The sequence below is a fragment of the Grampus griseus genome (genome assembly GCF_964374135.1).
Source record: "Grampus griseus genome assembly, chromosome: 18".
In the NCBI taxonomy this organism is placed as follows: Eukaryota; Metazoa; Chordata; class Mammalia; order Artiodactyla; family Delphinidae; genus Grampus; species Grampus griseus.
The window spans coordinates 10,395,619-10,412,352 of NC_139012.1; the positions used below are offsets into that span (position 1 = coordinate 10,395,619).

General features: G+C 43.4%; 1 protein-coding gene across 1 annotated transcript in view; it reads left to right on the top strand.

Moving 5' to 3' along the window:
- TMTC4 (transmembrane O-mannosyltransferase targeting cadherins 4) overlaps positions 1-16,734 on the top strand; it is a 61,618-nt gene that overhangs the window by 17,794 nt on the left and 27,090 nt on the right. Inside the window, exon 6 of the mRNA XM_082676013.1 lies at positions 15,773-15,870. Within this exon, the coding sequence (XP_082532139.1) occupies positions 15,773-15,870 (98 nt within the window). The remainder of the gene's footprint in view (positions 1-15,772; positions 15,871-16,734) is intronic.

Sequence of the window (16,734 nt, forward strand, 5' to 3'; positions counted from 1 at the left end):
CTATCCTGTTTTGATGTTCTAGGTATTCATAGTTATATACCTAGAACATCTGTATGAAACTATCCATAGTGTCCAAGGGTAGATTGGGAAGGGCCCCGCCTCCATCCTGTCCTGGACAGCTGAACACAGGGCTCAGGTTGTATATCTCAAAGTACCCGTTCCCTCAAACCTGCGACTCTACTAAGACACAGTGCCAGGGTGGCTCCAATGGGCCCACACCTCCATGCTCACTCAGGACTGGGTCATACCCACCCACTCCCCATCCTCTCTTATTATTATTATTTGATCATACCACCACTTTTTCCTGTGACTCATCATTTTTCTGATATGGCAGAGTTTGGGGACAGCTAAATAGAACAGCTTCAAGAACAGAAAACAGTGGGGGTAACTTTCCTTCCCGAGACTGAACGTTAACTTAGCAATAAGGCATGTCCAGCTCTTCTGGGCTTGGGATCTCCCCACCTGTGATGATTGTAAAACTCCCAAGAGCCACACAGCCCCCAGGGATCTGGGGGTGGGAGATGGGGAATGACACCAGCCCCAGCCGTTTCCATAGGTAATGGGAGAGGGGGCAGCTTCATTTACTTCTCACCATCGTATTCATTACAAACAGTGGTATTGTTTGCATTGTTATGGGGTTTTTTTTTTGCATTTTATGTATTTGTATTGTTATATTGCGTTCTTAAGATGGCAGTTAAATCTGAATTTGCAGTTAGGTAGGTAACAACTTATCAGTAGTATTTTTCTTGAAGAAAATTAAAAATTAAGTCTGTTGGCTTTTCTCGTAGACATCTCAAAAGTTTGGTGCAGTATCATTTTATTTATTTATTTATTTTTATTTATTTTTTTTTTTTTGCGGTATGCGGGCCTCTCACTGTTGTGGCCTCTCCCGTTGCGGAGCACAGGCTCCGGACGCGCAGGCCCAGCGGCCATGGCTCACGGGCCCAGCCACTCCGTGGTATGTGGGATCTTCCCGGACCGGGGCACGAACCTGTGTCCCCTGCATCGGCAGGCGGACTCTTAACCACTGTGCCACCAGGGAAGCCCTCATTTTATTAATTTTAACATATCTTCCCTTAAAGTAACTACTCCCTTATTCTGAATGGATTTCAAAGAAATCAAAAGAGCTTTTTGAAGAACGTACTAAATGTTGATAGATTCAACGTTCAAACACATCATTTAGGAGATGTAATAAAATTTCTCACTACTTCTAAAGGTTGCTCTTATTGAAATTATGGGAAAGTTATCAGAAGACTAAAAATTCTTCTAGCAAGTGAACTGATGCATTTATTAGCCTCCTTTAATGGAGCGTCCTCACAGGATGGCGAAAAACTACAGACATGTTATATTCTTTCCCTGGATCCTTTTGCTAACCTTTTCTGTGTTCCAATACACAAATGTACATATTCTGAACTATGTGTCTCTTTTTCATTCGTTTGTAAATTATAAAATTATTTCCAAGAGCCATCCACACAAAAGATAGATTTTTAAAATAAGGCCTTTGGAAACTGATACCAAAGGAAAAAGTGCTTAATATATGATGTTTTTTCAGTTAATACTTTGATACATGAGAAATTGGTGAAGTATATTTTAGTACTAATGGAACTCTAGTATATTGCCTCTTAGTAGTAATATAACCTTTCTTTTTTGGTCTGGTAGCATTCTTTTAACATTTAGAGCATGCTTACTTTTAAATTGGAAAGAGATTTTGTAAAGAGATTGTTATAGGCCTTTAATGTTAAGTACGTAAATGTTTTCGAGAAAGCTCACCTGGAAATACTTAATGTTTGCACACCTGTGGCCATGGTAGGCATGGCTTCTGTGGAAAGCCTTTAAGAATATGAACAGATTTTCACTTGGTTGAGTTACTTGGAACAGTAAGAAGATGAATAGATCGATTAGGAAGGCTTTGAAGAAGCCTCTCCGTTGACCTCTTGTTTACAGGCTGTCCCACCTTCCCATGCACTTGAACCCCCTTTAGGAAAAGGAAAGAGTCAATTAAAGTGGGACCAAGGGACCCACCTCCAGACTGGTACCGCCCTTTGCTGTCACCCGCAGCTTGTTTAGTCTTTGGAAAATGCAAAGCTACAGGAGGTTACCTGTCTGCACACAGCCAGACCTCAGTGTCTTGCCCCAGAAAGTTATTATTGGCGGTGGACTTTTGTGTCTTCTCTGTCCTCTGACTGTGTCCACCTGCCCACGCAGGCTTTGAGCTGCAGATCATAATCATTCTTTCTTGGGAGTTTAAAGTTGATGGAGGAGAACAGCCATCCCTCAACTGCACTCTCTAGCGTTTGAGTTGGTTTTCACTGTTATTTCCAGTGCCCACTCAGTTTCCACATCACAGACTATCAAGGGAACGGTTGATTTCTATCTCCCAAGTTTGTTGCTGGTCTTGAGGCACAGAGTGACCTGATTCTTTTTTTTTTTTTTTTTTAATTAGGGTATAGTCGATTTACAGTGTTGTATTAGTTTCAGGCATACAGCAAAGTGAATCAGTTATGCATATACATCTATCCACTCTTCTTTTGATTCTTTTCCCACATAGGCCATTACAGAGTACTGAGTAGAGTTTCCTGTGCTACACAGTAGGTCCTTATTAGTTATCTATTTTATATATAGTAGTGTTTATATGTTGATCCCAGTTCTTCCAATTTATCCCTCCCCCCTTACCCCCTGGTAATCATAAGTTTATTTTCTACATCCGTAACTTTATTTCTGTTTTGTAGATAAGTTCATCTGCACCCTTTTTTTAGACTCCACATATAAGTGATATCATATGGTATTTGTCTTTCTCTGTCTGACTTACTTCACTCAGTATGACAATCTCCAGGTCCATCCATGTTGCTGCAAATGGCATTAGTTCCTTCTTTTTCATGGCTGAGTAATATTCCATTGCATATATGTACCACATCTTCTTTATCCATTCCTCTATTAATGGACATTTAAGTTGCTTCCATGTCCTGCCTATTGTAAATAGTGCTGCAGTGAACATTGGGGTGCATGTATCTTTTCGAATTATGGTTTTCTCTGGATATATGCCCAGGAGTGGGATTGCTGGGTCATATGCCTGATTCTTGAGAGAGAGAGACTTACATTCAGTTACTAGCCAGTTTTGGGGAAACCCTATGTCCCACACCTCAAGCACTTCTCTGACCCCTCCCGACAAGGTCCTGTGCCCTGGGCCCCACCTGCTGTAACCTCAGGACAGCAGAGCAGGGCAGGACACTGGGACCTGATGCCCAGCCCTGTCCGCCTTGTTCCGCTCAGCCGGGCAGCACCGAACAGCCCCTCCACTCTGCCAGCCTCCTCCCTCTGCTCCCTAACTCCGAAATCCCCCTTTGTCTCAATACCCTGGAACCTGCTAAAGTCCGGTAGCACCTTTCCTGGTCTCTGTGGATAGTCACTGTGTTTTCAGCAACTCTTCTGTGTTTGGGATTTTCCGTCCTCTTTCAACAGGCTTAGAACAGAGACTACTTGTTTTGTAGAGAACAACTCTCTGGAATAATTCTTAAACATCATGTTAATGTTCAACTTCATAAATATGGGGGCTGAGAGTCCTTTTTTAAGCTGAGCAAGGGCTTCAAAACTAATAATACCTTTACAGAGAAGAAGCAGTAATATCCCTACCCATTCATGATAAGACACTGTTTCTGATTCTGTTCTAGAATCACATAGAGGCTTATCAGTTTGGGTCATTCATTCATTTACCAATGATTAATCAAACTTCAAGGGCATCCTGTACCAGGCCGTGTGTCAGAGACATAGTTTTTGCCCTAGAAGGACTTAGAGCACAGTGTATTTTGATTGAAAGGAAGTGTCCGTTATTCAGAGTGCTAAAGGAGAAGAGTGCGCTGGTTCTCCTTTCTTCCCTGTTCTCTTTTCCTCCCTGTGACCACCTCAGAGCAAGCACTCAATAAGTATCCCCTTCTTTTCTTAGTGCATTTATGCAGATTTGATGACTGTAACCTTGGGACTGCCGATTTCTTTTTTTGTTTGTTTGCCATGGAATGTACATTTTATTATTTTTTCTTTTTTATGAAGATATAATTGACATATAATATTGTATTAGTTTTAGGTGTAAAACATAATGATTTGATATATGTACATATTGTGAAATGATCACCACAGTAAGTCTAGCTAACATCCATCACCACCCATAGTTACAGAATTTTTTGTCTTCTGATGAGAACTTTTAAAATCTACCCTCTTAGCATCTTTCATATGCACAATACAGTGTTATTAACTATATAGTCACCATGCTGTACATTACATCCCCAGGACTCATTATTTATCGTGTTACTGGAAGTTTGTACCTTTTGACCGTTTTCACCCATTTCACACTGCTCCCCCATCTGTTCTCTGTATCTATGAGTTCAGTTTTGTGGGTTTTTTTTTTTTTTTTTTTTTCCGGTACGCGGGCCTCTCACTGCTGTGGCCTCTCCCGTTGCGGAGCACAGGCTCCGGACGCGCAGGCTCAGTGGCCATGGCCCCCGCTCTGCGGCATGTGGGATCTTCCCGGACCGGGGCACGAACCCACGTCCCCTGCATCGGCAGGTGGACTCTCAACCACTGCACCACCAGGGAAGCCCTTTTTTTTTTTTTTTTAAGATTCCACATATATGTTAGATCATACAGTATTTGTCTTTCTCTGTTTAACTTATCTCACTTAGCATAATGCCCTCAGGGTCTACCCATGTTGTCGCAAATGGCAAGGTTTCCTTCTTTTTATGGCTGAGTACTATTCCATTGTGTGTGTGTGTGTGTGTGTGTACATATTTTCTTTATTCATCTGTCTATAGACACATTGTTTTTGTGTCTTGCCTGTTGTAAATAATGCTGCAACAAACATGGGGGTCCAGATATCTTTTTTAAAAAAATTTATTTAATTTTTTGTTTTTGGCTACGTTCGGTCTTCGTTGCTGCACGCGGGCTTTCTCTAGTTGTGGCGAGCGGGGGCTACTCTTTATTGCTGTGCACGGGCTTCTCATTGTGGTGGCTTCTCTTGTTGTGGAGCACGGGCTCTAGGTGCACGGGCTTCAGTAGTTGTGGCATGTGAGCTCAGTAGTTGGGGCTCGTGGGCTCTAGAGCACAGGCTCAGTAGTTGTGGCGCACGGGCTTCCTTGCTCCGCGGCATGTGGCATCTTCCCAGACCAGGGCTCAAACCCGTGTCCCCTGCATTGGCAGGCAGATTCTTAACCACTGCTCCACCAGGGAAGCCCCAGATATCTTTTCGAAGTAGTGATTTCATTTCCTTAGGGTAAATACCCAGAAGTGGAATTGCTGGATCATAAGGTAGTTCCGTATTAAAATGCTAATGTGTCTTATCTACTCTCTATTAAATTTCCTTCAGTGCAGTAAAGCAGGACCCTTGATACTAATGAACATTCAGGTGTATATATTTTCATTTGGACTTTGAGATACCCTAAGAAATACATCTTTATTTTCTGCTGTCTCGTCAGTGTGGATGTACAAAAAGCCAAGGGCAAACACGTGTCATGGTAGCAGTGAGTCCTCGCCCCAGCTACTCGGGTCGCCTACATGTTTGTAAGTGTGCAGCTGAGAATCAAAACTTTTTTGTGGTAGAAGTTCAGTCCGGTACTTATTGGATACAAATAATAATAAACACTGTTTATTGTTTAAACTTATGTTTAAAGTGACCTGGTCTTTGTTCTTTTTGGATCTGAACATAAATTCAAAGAAAAGTCTAGCATTCATTGCTCATAAAATTGAAGTTTAAGAAAAGGGTTTTTACAGAAGAACAGATTTAATATGTTTTATAAGGGAACAAAAAAATTGAGTGCTCTGAAATTAATGATTTAACTAGTTAGAAAACTCTTTCAGAGGATACATTTCTTTTTGATAACCTCATTAGCTTTCTTTATAGATGCAGTGTCTTTATTATAAAGCTCTGGACAATTTTTAACTGCCTGAGTTTATTAACAAGCAATTCTGTGCTAACCTCTGGAATCCTAGCATTTTTAGAGAGTGGAAAAAAAAATCTCATGTAACATTTCTGTCGGCCTCTTTTCTTTTTTCTTTTTTTTGGTGCTTACATGGAATATCTCCAAGCAAGATCTTTTAGAACAGAATCTTTTTTTAAATAAGAAAATATCCTTATAAAGAAAGGATAATTATTCTTTAAAAAAATAAAGAAAGAAAAACACTAAGTCAGATGAAGTTGATGGTGCACTGGTTATTTTTTCTGAATGCCCAAAACAAAAAGTATTATTCTAATGATAAGACATCCTATCAACATTTCTCTCTCTGTTAAAGCCTAGTACGTATTTTGGATTGGAAACAGGTAATCTCTTTGCGCGATAAACTTGATAGAATAGCCAGAAACAATTTCTTTTATAAACTAATACCTTAAAATATTGTTTCATGGGAGTTCGGACGAAGAAGAGAAGTTTCATTAGTCTCATTTATAGTGGGACGGAGAGAATCTTTTCAAGAGGGGAAGGAATTTGCTACAAACCTAGAATAACCATTTTAAATTCTAAACTATTATGAAACACAAGGTCTCAAATCTCTGTTCTAAGTTCTTAAACTTTGTTGTGTTGCTCTCCTTACCATAGTTCAGGCAGCTAAAACAGGATAACTCTTGATTCTTGGGGTCTCATTTCCTCCTGTTTTCCACTGTGATTCAAGACATGTTTTTCTTTGACTTAGAATTACACAGCTTAAAAGAAATTTGGGCAATCGTGTAACTCACATAGTCTAGGACACTTGTTTTTAGATTTGGGGTCGTTGCCATCTGAATTGTGACATCAGTATTCATGTGTGTTCTCTTTTCTCTCTTTCATGTTTCGTGGTTCGTACATTGCTCGATTCTCCCAAAACGGTCTTGTATTTTAGGACTGCAGTGTCTGACTTCTCTCATTCTGCGGGTGGAAGCACTGCTTGGTTGGCTCCCACTTTTGGAACGAGAATCTGATGCTCATTGTGTCGCTCTGGCAGAGGGAGTTGGGGCCACCTGTCAGGGTGGAGTGATTCCCACACACACACACCACGCCGTGCCAGTTTTAAGGCAGCAGAGATGCCAGGCATCGAGTGGTGAAGAGGGTAGCTCCTACAATGTGATGCTTTTTTCTGAAAGAAGAGCCTCCCACTTGAAAGCAGTGCCAAATCCGAGGCGCAGTGCTTCATTAAATTGATCACATCTGTTGGCACTTGTGGGTGTTGGCACTGACAAGTGTCTTTCTGTTAGTGCATGTGGGTGTTTTATTCCCGCCCCCCCCCCCCCGCTCCTTCCCCCACCCCCATCCCCACTGCCTATTAGCCTTTGCCTCCCTTTACCTAAGTGATTGGATTATCTCAGGTAACAGAGACATATACCGAAACAAAGAAAACACTTTCTAAACCAGTCTTTATTAAGTTCTGGATTATAAAGTGTTGATGTTTGCGAATGCTGCACAATTATCCTAGTTGTGTTCTTAAGTGATGAGAGATGTTGCATGGTGTAAGAATAGCTTTTTAGGGTTTTTAAAAAAATTTCCTCTCCTGGGTCATTGGTGCTTAAAATTTAGCAGACTGGATGGAGATGAGATGGAGAACTCTGTCAGAACCTGAGATGCTTACACAGAGCTATGCACCAGTTAGAATTCCCTGTTTGGGAAAGACTTTTTTGAATAAAAGTAATTCATAAATGCAACTGCACTGGAGGCGATATCTGCCTCAGGATATTTATTTTTACTGTTTTTAACAGTTAATTCTAAATTTAAAACTAAAATAATCAGTTTCTCTTATGCATTTTTAATATTACTTACGTAATTTTTAAAAAATAATTTATTTTAGGGAATGCCCTGGCGGTCCAGTGGTTAGGACTCCACACACTCACTGCCGAGGTCTCGGGTTCAATCCCTGGTCAGGGAACTAAGTTCCCACAAGCTGCACGGTGTGGCCAAAAAAATTAAAGTAAAATAAATAAATTTTAAAAATAATAATTTATTTTGAAAAAGAGTCTCTTACATGATGAAGATTCTTCCCTTGTGAGGGGGTTCAAAGACTAAATTAAAAGTGAAAAGACTTGACTTCTGGCTGTATTTGTTCACATTAACAAATTAATAACTTTTTGGTATTAAATACCATCTCATAATTGCCTTCAAAATATAGTAAGGCTTCTAATAGACATGGAAATAAATGAAACCATTGACTCAACAAATATTTACTGAGTGCCAACTGTATGCAAGGTAGCCTTCTGTTATCTGTTTCAGTTGCCATATTAAAATGCTCAAAGTTGGAAATAAAAGAGTAGCTTGCATTAGTTATTAAGTAAAAACATACAAAAACACAAGTCCAAATTTATCTAGATTAGCTGTATATATTGGCAATTATTAGCGTTAGTCACCTTGACAAATTAATACTCAAAGAAAATCTTAAATTGGGGAATTACATGGGTAAAGCTGTGCTAGAGGAGGTTTTATTACCAGAAGGCCGCTAGGCTGGGCTGTCCCCAAACTCAGGACCACTTTCCCAGTTGATTAATTTTTATGAGGCCTTTCTTGATTGCCCCCAGTACTAGAAACACTTTATCAATGCTGTGTAGGTTGGCCTTGGTTTATCATGCACCTATATACAACACATTTGTAAAGAGGACCCCTTTGATTTATATGAAATAGTTTAAAACTACAGTTAGCTCTTGAGCAACATGGGTGTGAACTGCACGGGTGCACTTGTAGGCGGATTTTTTTCAATACGCACTTCAGTACTATAGGACTGGAAGTTGGTTGAATCCGCGGATGTGGAACCTCGGATACCGAGGAACGTGGGGCGCTGTCTGTGAAGTTATACCGAGGTGTCAGGCCCTGAATCTCCAGTTCAAGTCAACTGTATTAGTTTTACCCAGCTTTCTAGTTTGGATGGTGGGAAAACTGAAGTGTATATGCATGCTTAGTCTTATGACTCCTGATAACATATCAACTGCTAGTCTGGTAGGGATTGGGGGAGAAATAATTGGATTTAAATAGGCAACGAATTTCGTATTTTCCGAGTTTTTCAAAGGCAGACTTGGAACACAAACACAGCTGTGCAGATCATTTCTTATATGAGCTGGGTCTCAGCACATGGTGTAAATAGTGCTGTGCAATAGGAAATACAGTGTGAGCCATTCAGGTCATAACAAAATTTCTACTGGCCACATTATAAAAAGAAACAGGTTAGATGAATTTTAACTATACATTTTTAGCCTGATATATCAAAAATATTATAATTTCAGCATGTAATCAGTGTACAAATGATGAAATGTTTAACATTCTTTTTTTCATACGGAGTCTTCAAAATCAGGTGTGTGTTTGACCCTTCCAACACATCTCAATAGGTAAGAGGTACATTTCAGGTGCTCAGTAACTGCCATGCCTCCTCTTGGACAGTGGTGGTCTAGAATTTGGTTTTCTGAATGTGAAGCCATCACTGGGTTTACAACTGGTCCCTGAAATTGCCACTGTTGAGAAGTGACACTCATATTTAATAAACACTGAAACTGAAGAAACTTCTTCAGCAAAGACTCATCTTCATCTTTCGCACGTTTCCACGCTGGACATGTTTGAACAAAATCAGAAGTATAAGAGAAAAGTAAAGATTAGGGCTGTCCCAGAAGAGCTGTGATAAAGATTTGAGAGTTGGAGGGAGTCTGAGTCCCTTACAGAAATTTGGGATTTGAGAAGTGTGGTGAAATTATGGGGTGAGATTAGGGAGAAGGCTATCAATGAACCTGAAGCTTGTGGGTTTTTTTATGTTATTTTTCTGTATTCCGTGAAATCTCTGATTTAGCCAACTGAGGAAAAATCCATTTTAAATTCCAGACAAGTGGAACGTGAGCCCATCACTTCCACAGCCCTGTAGTAATTTAACTTTGCATTAATGCAGTGCTTTCAAGAGCGGTCCTTTGGGTGTTTTAATGGAGGAACTGGGAATTCTTTTCCTATCCAAAACCACTGGTCCGTGGGGGGGAAATTAATCCCTGTTACAGTCAAGTAAAACACAAGCTAATTCAGTTTTTCTAGGAGGAAATAGAAAATAATCAAGGGCCTTGCTTTTAATGTTAAGACCAGGGAACATTACATTGGGAAATCATATTTTGTTTCCTTAAGAGGTATAAACACAGATTGTGGGAGTAGAAGCTTAAAAAATCAAATCCAGGTAAAGGGGCAAGGAAGGGAGAAGTCCATTTGGCTTTTTTTTTTTTGGCCATACTGCGCAGCTTGCAGGATCTTAGTTCCCCGACCAGGGATCGAACCCATACCCCCTGCAGTGGAAGCGCAGAGTCCCAACCACTGGACCACCAGGGAAGTCCCTCCATTTGGTTTCTAGTGAACTGCTGAACCTAATGCTTGGTGGGCATGAAAACAAATGGCTGAGGTCAGCCTACAACACCATCTCCCATGCAGGGTGGTGTGGAGCCGGTAGGGGCATAGGAGCTAGGGTTGGGGTGTCTTTTACCCTGTAGAGGAGACTCCGTGGTAATTAATGGGTTCGTTTAAGGGTTCTATTTGCATATAAACTGCTGATAACGAGAAAATTCTGGAAGTGGTTAGACGCAGACTCAGGGTGACGTGTTACCAGAGGAGGGGCTAAGTGAACACACGTATGCCAGGATGGAGAGGACAAGCCTTACGCTGTCACCCTCCGTCCATCACTGTCGTATGTCAGAAGGCATGGGCGTACCCGTGCTCTGGTGTGGTGTATCGTGAGTGTCATCACCTTTGCTTTGCCAGCTGGACCCTTGTGCTCACCTGCTAAAACATGTGAGGCCTTTCTTTAAATCATATCCTAAAAGGAATTAACTAATAGCTTTAGGGTTATTTTGGCCTTTTTTGTTTGTTTTTAAAGCCTTGGTGTCTGTGAGCACTTGTCTGCTAATGATTGCTACAAATGCCCAAAGAAAATAATAAATTCCTGGGACTTCCCTGGCAGTCCAGGGGTTAAAACTCCACGCTTCCATTGCAGGGAGTGCGGGTTCGATCCCTGGTCGGGGAGCTAAGATCCCACATGCCAAGCGGCAGGGCCAAAAATAATAATAAATTCCAATAAATATGTAAACACCCCAGCTCAGTCATGTCTAATGTAACAAGGCTCTGTTGTTGTGGCTCGTAACTGTGATCTCTTGGTATTACATATAAAACGTAATTAATTTCTACAAGTGAAATTATCCATAGTTTGCTTGATGGAACTAAATATTCCGATATACAGTGGTTTGCGATAAAGAGAACTTGGCTCCCAGGCACTGTGCCACCTGGGCTATTGGAGAGGCACTGCTCTAGGGCAGCAGGAGGTGGGGGGAGGCTGGCGTGGGCTCGCTTTAAGAAAGCGTGTTACACGACCCAACGTTAAAACCGAAATGGGCTGTCATGGAAACTGTCACGGAAAGTGACACCCATCACTGACGTTCCTGAAGTCAAGGCCCAGTGGCCCCCGGCTGAAAACGTCTTGGAAGGGATTCCGGCCTTCCTGTCACTGCAAGGGAGATGATGGGCACAACCTCCCAGAGCGCTCCAGCTGTTCCTACACTGTGGTTCTGTGATTCGTCAGTTCCTTGCCCCTTCCGGTAGATAATCAGGTGCTGCGGATTCTGGTGGAGGAGTTGCTCCAAAGAGCCAGGCCTGGTGCCCGGGATGCACCGGTGAGCAAGCTTCCCATCTAGGGTGAAGCTTCTTGACCTTTAGCATCAGAATCACCTGGGGGGCTGGTTCAAAGGCTTACAGCTGGGCTCCACCCTGGAGTTTCTGAGTCCGAGGTTCTGGGTGGGGCCTGAGAGTCTGCCTTTCTTACAAGATCTCAGGGTAGGTCCATGGACCACACGCTGTGAGTGGCACAGGTTTAGTGCAATGGTCTCAACTGGACGTGATCCCCTCCCACCCCCAGGACATCTGGCAAAGTCTGACATGTTTGCTCGTCACCACTGAGGGCTGGAAGTGCTACTGGCATCTCATGGGTAGAAACAAGGGAGGCTCTAAACATCCTACGATGCAGAGAATTGACCCACCCAAATGTCAGCAGTGCCAAGGGTGAGAAACCCCATCTGGGGAAAATACAGAAAAATCAAGCATTTGCAATAAAGTGTGAGAAGAATGTAGTGACTGATTGTGCTGAGGGCAGTTTAGGTGCTATGCTGGGCCTAACTTAATCTAGGGGGTCAGTTAGGGGCACTGGCGTGTGTGAGACAGACCCTGCTCTTGGGCAGTCAGGCGTGCCCACAGTAGGACCACTTGCTGTTGTTCTAACTGTGAATAAAGCCCAGTGAATTGGGAAGGGAGGCTGCCCAAGAGAGTGGGAGTGGGTCGCACAGCCTAAGTGACCTTTGGCAGCTGAATAAGATGGCAGGATTCTGCCGGGAACGTTCTAGCCTAAGAGAGTGGAATGTGCAAAGCCCAGTGAGCAGGTTGACCCGTGTGCCTGGAATAGAGACCGAGGGAACCCGGAGAGAGGCTGTGTCGCCCAGCAGCAAGGCCTTAAATGCCATTCTCAGCATTGGGACCCCTTTATCATGTCAGTGGCAGGAAGGATTGGAAAGGCTTACAGCAAGAGTGTTCGTTGTGTTTTATGGGACAGTGGATTCCAAATCAGTGAGGCTTTCTTGTTTGTTGATCATTTGGCCTGGTGAAAAGCCTTCTGGTGCCTCAACTATACAGCCATTTAAATAAGACTTTTCTGTATTCTATTAATTCTGCCTGTTTGTACATTAAATTTGGAAATTTGACATACGGAGGGTCCCAAGAAAAGCTGAAAGGGTTAGAAAATGTTGGCCTTTGTGTCCTTTTGCTAGACTTCCGAATCTCTCCAGCCATCATAGCCTGTTTGTGACTAGGACACTTTCCCCGCCAGCCTACTGGGCCCTTAGCAGCATGGGGTTCAGTCCTGTTCACAGTTTGTTGAGAGTCCAGGGGGCTCGGCTGGATGCAGACCCTCGATATGTTGAGAGGAGTCTCCACCCACACGTAGAAAGTTCAAGGCTAGCAGCACTTCCCAACCCAGACCCCACAGCTGTTTCAGGACAGGGAGCCCAGGACTTTCATCCTGGGATTTTGCTGATGATTCTTACATATTCACTTCACTCAGGATCTGCATCACTCACACACACACACACACACACGCACGCACGCACGCATGCACGCACGCACGCACACACACACACACACACACACACCCTACCTTAATTGTTGGTTTCTTGCTCAAGCAGTTTAATGAGAACCAAGGTGCATCTTTTCACTGAATAACAAGCTTGGCACATTTTGGTGACAAGGTGACAGATCAGCCACCCCCTTGCATCAAAGCCCCATTGAAAGACCTTCTCCCTCAAACCTGGGGTGGTTTTGCTGATTAATGTGCAACAAACACTGAATGCTTTCTGGGGTCCCGGCCCTATACCAAGTGATTTTTTTTAATGTGTAGTTTTTAGTATGGTTTTTAATACATGCACATAGTTAAGAAAATTTAGACAGTATGAAACATTACCCGGTGAAAGTAAGACTTCCTCTCCTACCTGAATTTTTCTTCTTAAAACTGTTCAGAAACTACTGTAGTTAGTTTCACGTGTGTTCTCCAGAGATATGTTTTGCATTTACAAGCATAGTTATGTAACTTTTAACACAAGTGGCCAGGTACTTCTATATATTTTTTTCTCTCTCAAGTAGGGGATACATAGGTAATGTTGCCCCCATTTTATTGATGAAGTCACTGAGACGGTTAGTAAAAGTAACTCGCTCAAGGCTACTTGGTAAATGGCAGAGCTGGAATTTAGACCAGGAGTTCCGGTTTTAAGCAGAGGTGACCCAAGATTGATGGGCACCTCCTCCAAGCAGGTTCACTTTGCCCTACCTCAAACTTAGGTGTGTTTTAAATTTTTATCTTATTTTTTAAATTAATTTTTTAAATTGAAGTATAGTTGATTTACATTGTTGTGTTGATTTCTGCTGTACAGCAAAGTGATTCAGTTATACATATATGTACATTCTTTTTTTAATATTTTCCATTATGGTTTATCACAGGACATTGAATATAGTTCCCTGTGCTATAGAGTAGGACCTTGTTGTTTATCCATCCTGTATATAAAAGCTTACATCTGCTCACCCCAACCTCCCCCTCCATCCCTCCCCCAACCTCCTCTCCCTTGGCAACCACCAGTCTGTTCTCTATGTCCATGATTCTGTTTCTGTTTCATAGATAGGTTCATTTGTGTCATATTTTAAATTCCATATATAGGTGATAACATATGGTGTTTGTCTTTCTCTTTCTTTTTTTTTTGTAAATTTATTTATTTATTTCTGGCTACGTTGGGTCTTCGTTGCTGCACGCGGGCTTTTCTCTAGTTGCGGCGAGTGGGGGCTACTCTTCATTGCGGTGTTCGAGCTTCTCACTGCAGCGGCTTCTCTTGTTGTGGAGCACGGGCTCTAGGCACGTGGGCTTCAGTAGTTGTGGCACGTGGGCTCAGTAGTTGTGGCTCAGGGCTCTAGAGCACAGGCTCAGTAGTTGTGGCACACGGGCTTCGTTGCTCCACGGCATGTGGGATCTTCCCAGACCAGGGCTCGAACACGTGTCCCCTGCACTGGCAGGCAGATTCTTAACCACTGCGCCACCAGGGAAGTCCCATGTCTTTCTCTTTCTGACTTACTTCACTTAGTATGATAATGTCTAGGTCCATCCATGTTGCTGCAAATGGCATTATTTCCTTCTTTTTTATGGCTGAGTAATATTGTGTATATTGCTCAATATACTGTATATATTGTGTATACACATTGTGTATATATACCACATCTTCTTTATCCATTCATCTGTCAATGGACATTTAGCTTGTTTCTATGTCTTGGCTGTTGTGAATAGTGCTGCTGTGAACATAGGGGTGCTAAACTTAGGTCTTTTTAAAATGTTTGTTCACCATCTACCTCAATGAGGAGGTGAGGGTGTCACAAAGGAACAGAGAGGAGCATCACATGTGCCCTTTCTTCTCCTCCTGAGCAGTTCAGCTCTGGCCCCCAACTTGCATCCACCAGCCACCCGCCAGTGGATAGCAGACCCTCCCTCCTCAGAAGGCCATTTAGGGACCATCAGTTATGACTGGAGCTCAGCCCCACCCAAGCTGCTTACTACAGCGGTCACATTTCTGGTGATGCTTTGACTTCCTGTTGTTGCTTGAGTGTCCATGCATGTGGCCTCACTGGTCCTGCATCCTGCATCCTTCAGAGCTATTCCACGATGGTAGCAGAGCAGACGTTCCTAAGCCACCCGGTGTTTAGAGAGCCCAGACTCCACCCGGAAGGGGTAGCCGCTCTCAGAGCAGTGCTGGACTCCAACCCTGGGAGTTGTCGAGATTCTTAGAGCAGATTGGGGATTCTCCTCGCCCCCTGTTGTAACAGCAGCAGCGACTGCTGGGTCCTGTGCAACCAGATGCAGTGCATACACCCCCAGTGAGAGTTCTTGGCACGCCCTGTCAGAATGGCCTGTTAGGTGACTGGCCAGGTGGGAAGAAGGAACTTGCCCCCTGGGGACTCTGCCTTGAGATGTCTTTGTGGCCAGGGCTGCATTACAGTGCCTCCCAAAGGCTCTGGGCACCTGCTGGGGTCCCCTTGAGAAGGAGATGTGTGTGCCATGTAGAGGGTGCTGTCTAACCAGAAGTGTGGGTCTAACACACTCACCCACAGAGAAATGCTGTCTGAAGACCAAACTGTTTTTAAATTGTGGCTATTGAAGGTGCATGCTTAGAATTTTAGTTCCAGGTGTTAACAAGACTGAGCTATGTCGCATGACTTCTGTATTTGTCATTTCTCCTGATTGGCAGCTAACAAGGAGGGGACGCAGTCCACGTTCTGGGTGTTGCTAAGTATCCTTCTGGGAGCAGTGGCCATGCTGTGCAAAGAGCAAGGGATCACTGTGCTGGTAAGACCCGAGGTACCATCGGGGCCTGTCTCCCTACACCCCCTTTCCCTCCCGTAAGGACATTTTGGGCTGCCCTGCCCCTGTGACCTCTACTGCACCCCGTTACCAGCCTTCAGTCCTACACTGTTCTGGACCAATTAATTACCTGTGCTGTCATGCCCCTGGTGGTTTGCGTGGGAATTGACTGTCTCAGTTGCCTCTCATCAGAACTGGTGGACACAGGCTGGGGACAGTTCCTGAAGAGCGGTGATTAGCCCTCTTGGAGAGGTCCTAGGGAAAAGAGAAACAAGACTGCTGTGGCTTTTCTGGGGTGCTCTCATGTCGGCAGTCCTAAATACAGCAGTGTTCTAAATACAGCAGTGTTCTGACCCCACCTCTGCTCCAAACATGCATTGATGTGCGTTAGGTTATACCCAGCTTCACCGGAAACATCAGAGAGGAGAGGAGAGGGCTCTGAAGAGTCCAGGCATGCACCTCCTATGTCCGATCTAAGTTGAAGCCCCAAAAAGAGAGAGGCATTGAAATGCACTCTCCTTTTTCTCCATTCTAGCCAGTTTTCCCATCTTACATTATTACAGGGAAGCTGAGACATTAGGGATGTGCGTGGACGTAGAGAAATGGAAAACAGAGATGTGGGGGGGGGGTGTGTGTGGCTCGTATCGGAAGCTGTGGGAAAGAAAGAGCGGTCCGAGCTCTTTGGGGTTTGACACCAGCCGAGGCAAAGATTAGTGGTTTTATTGGGCTTGGTCTGTAGGATTAAGGTTAGCCAGCTAGGAAATGGCATAGAATTACTGTGCAAAGATACTTGAACTTCATGAGTTATTTTTTAAAAGTTTGCTCTAAACCAGTGTTTCTCAACCATGG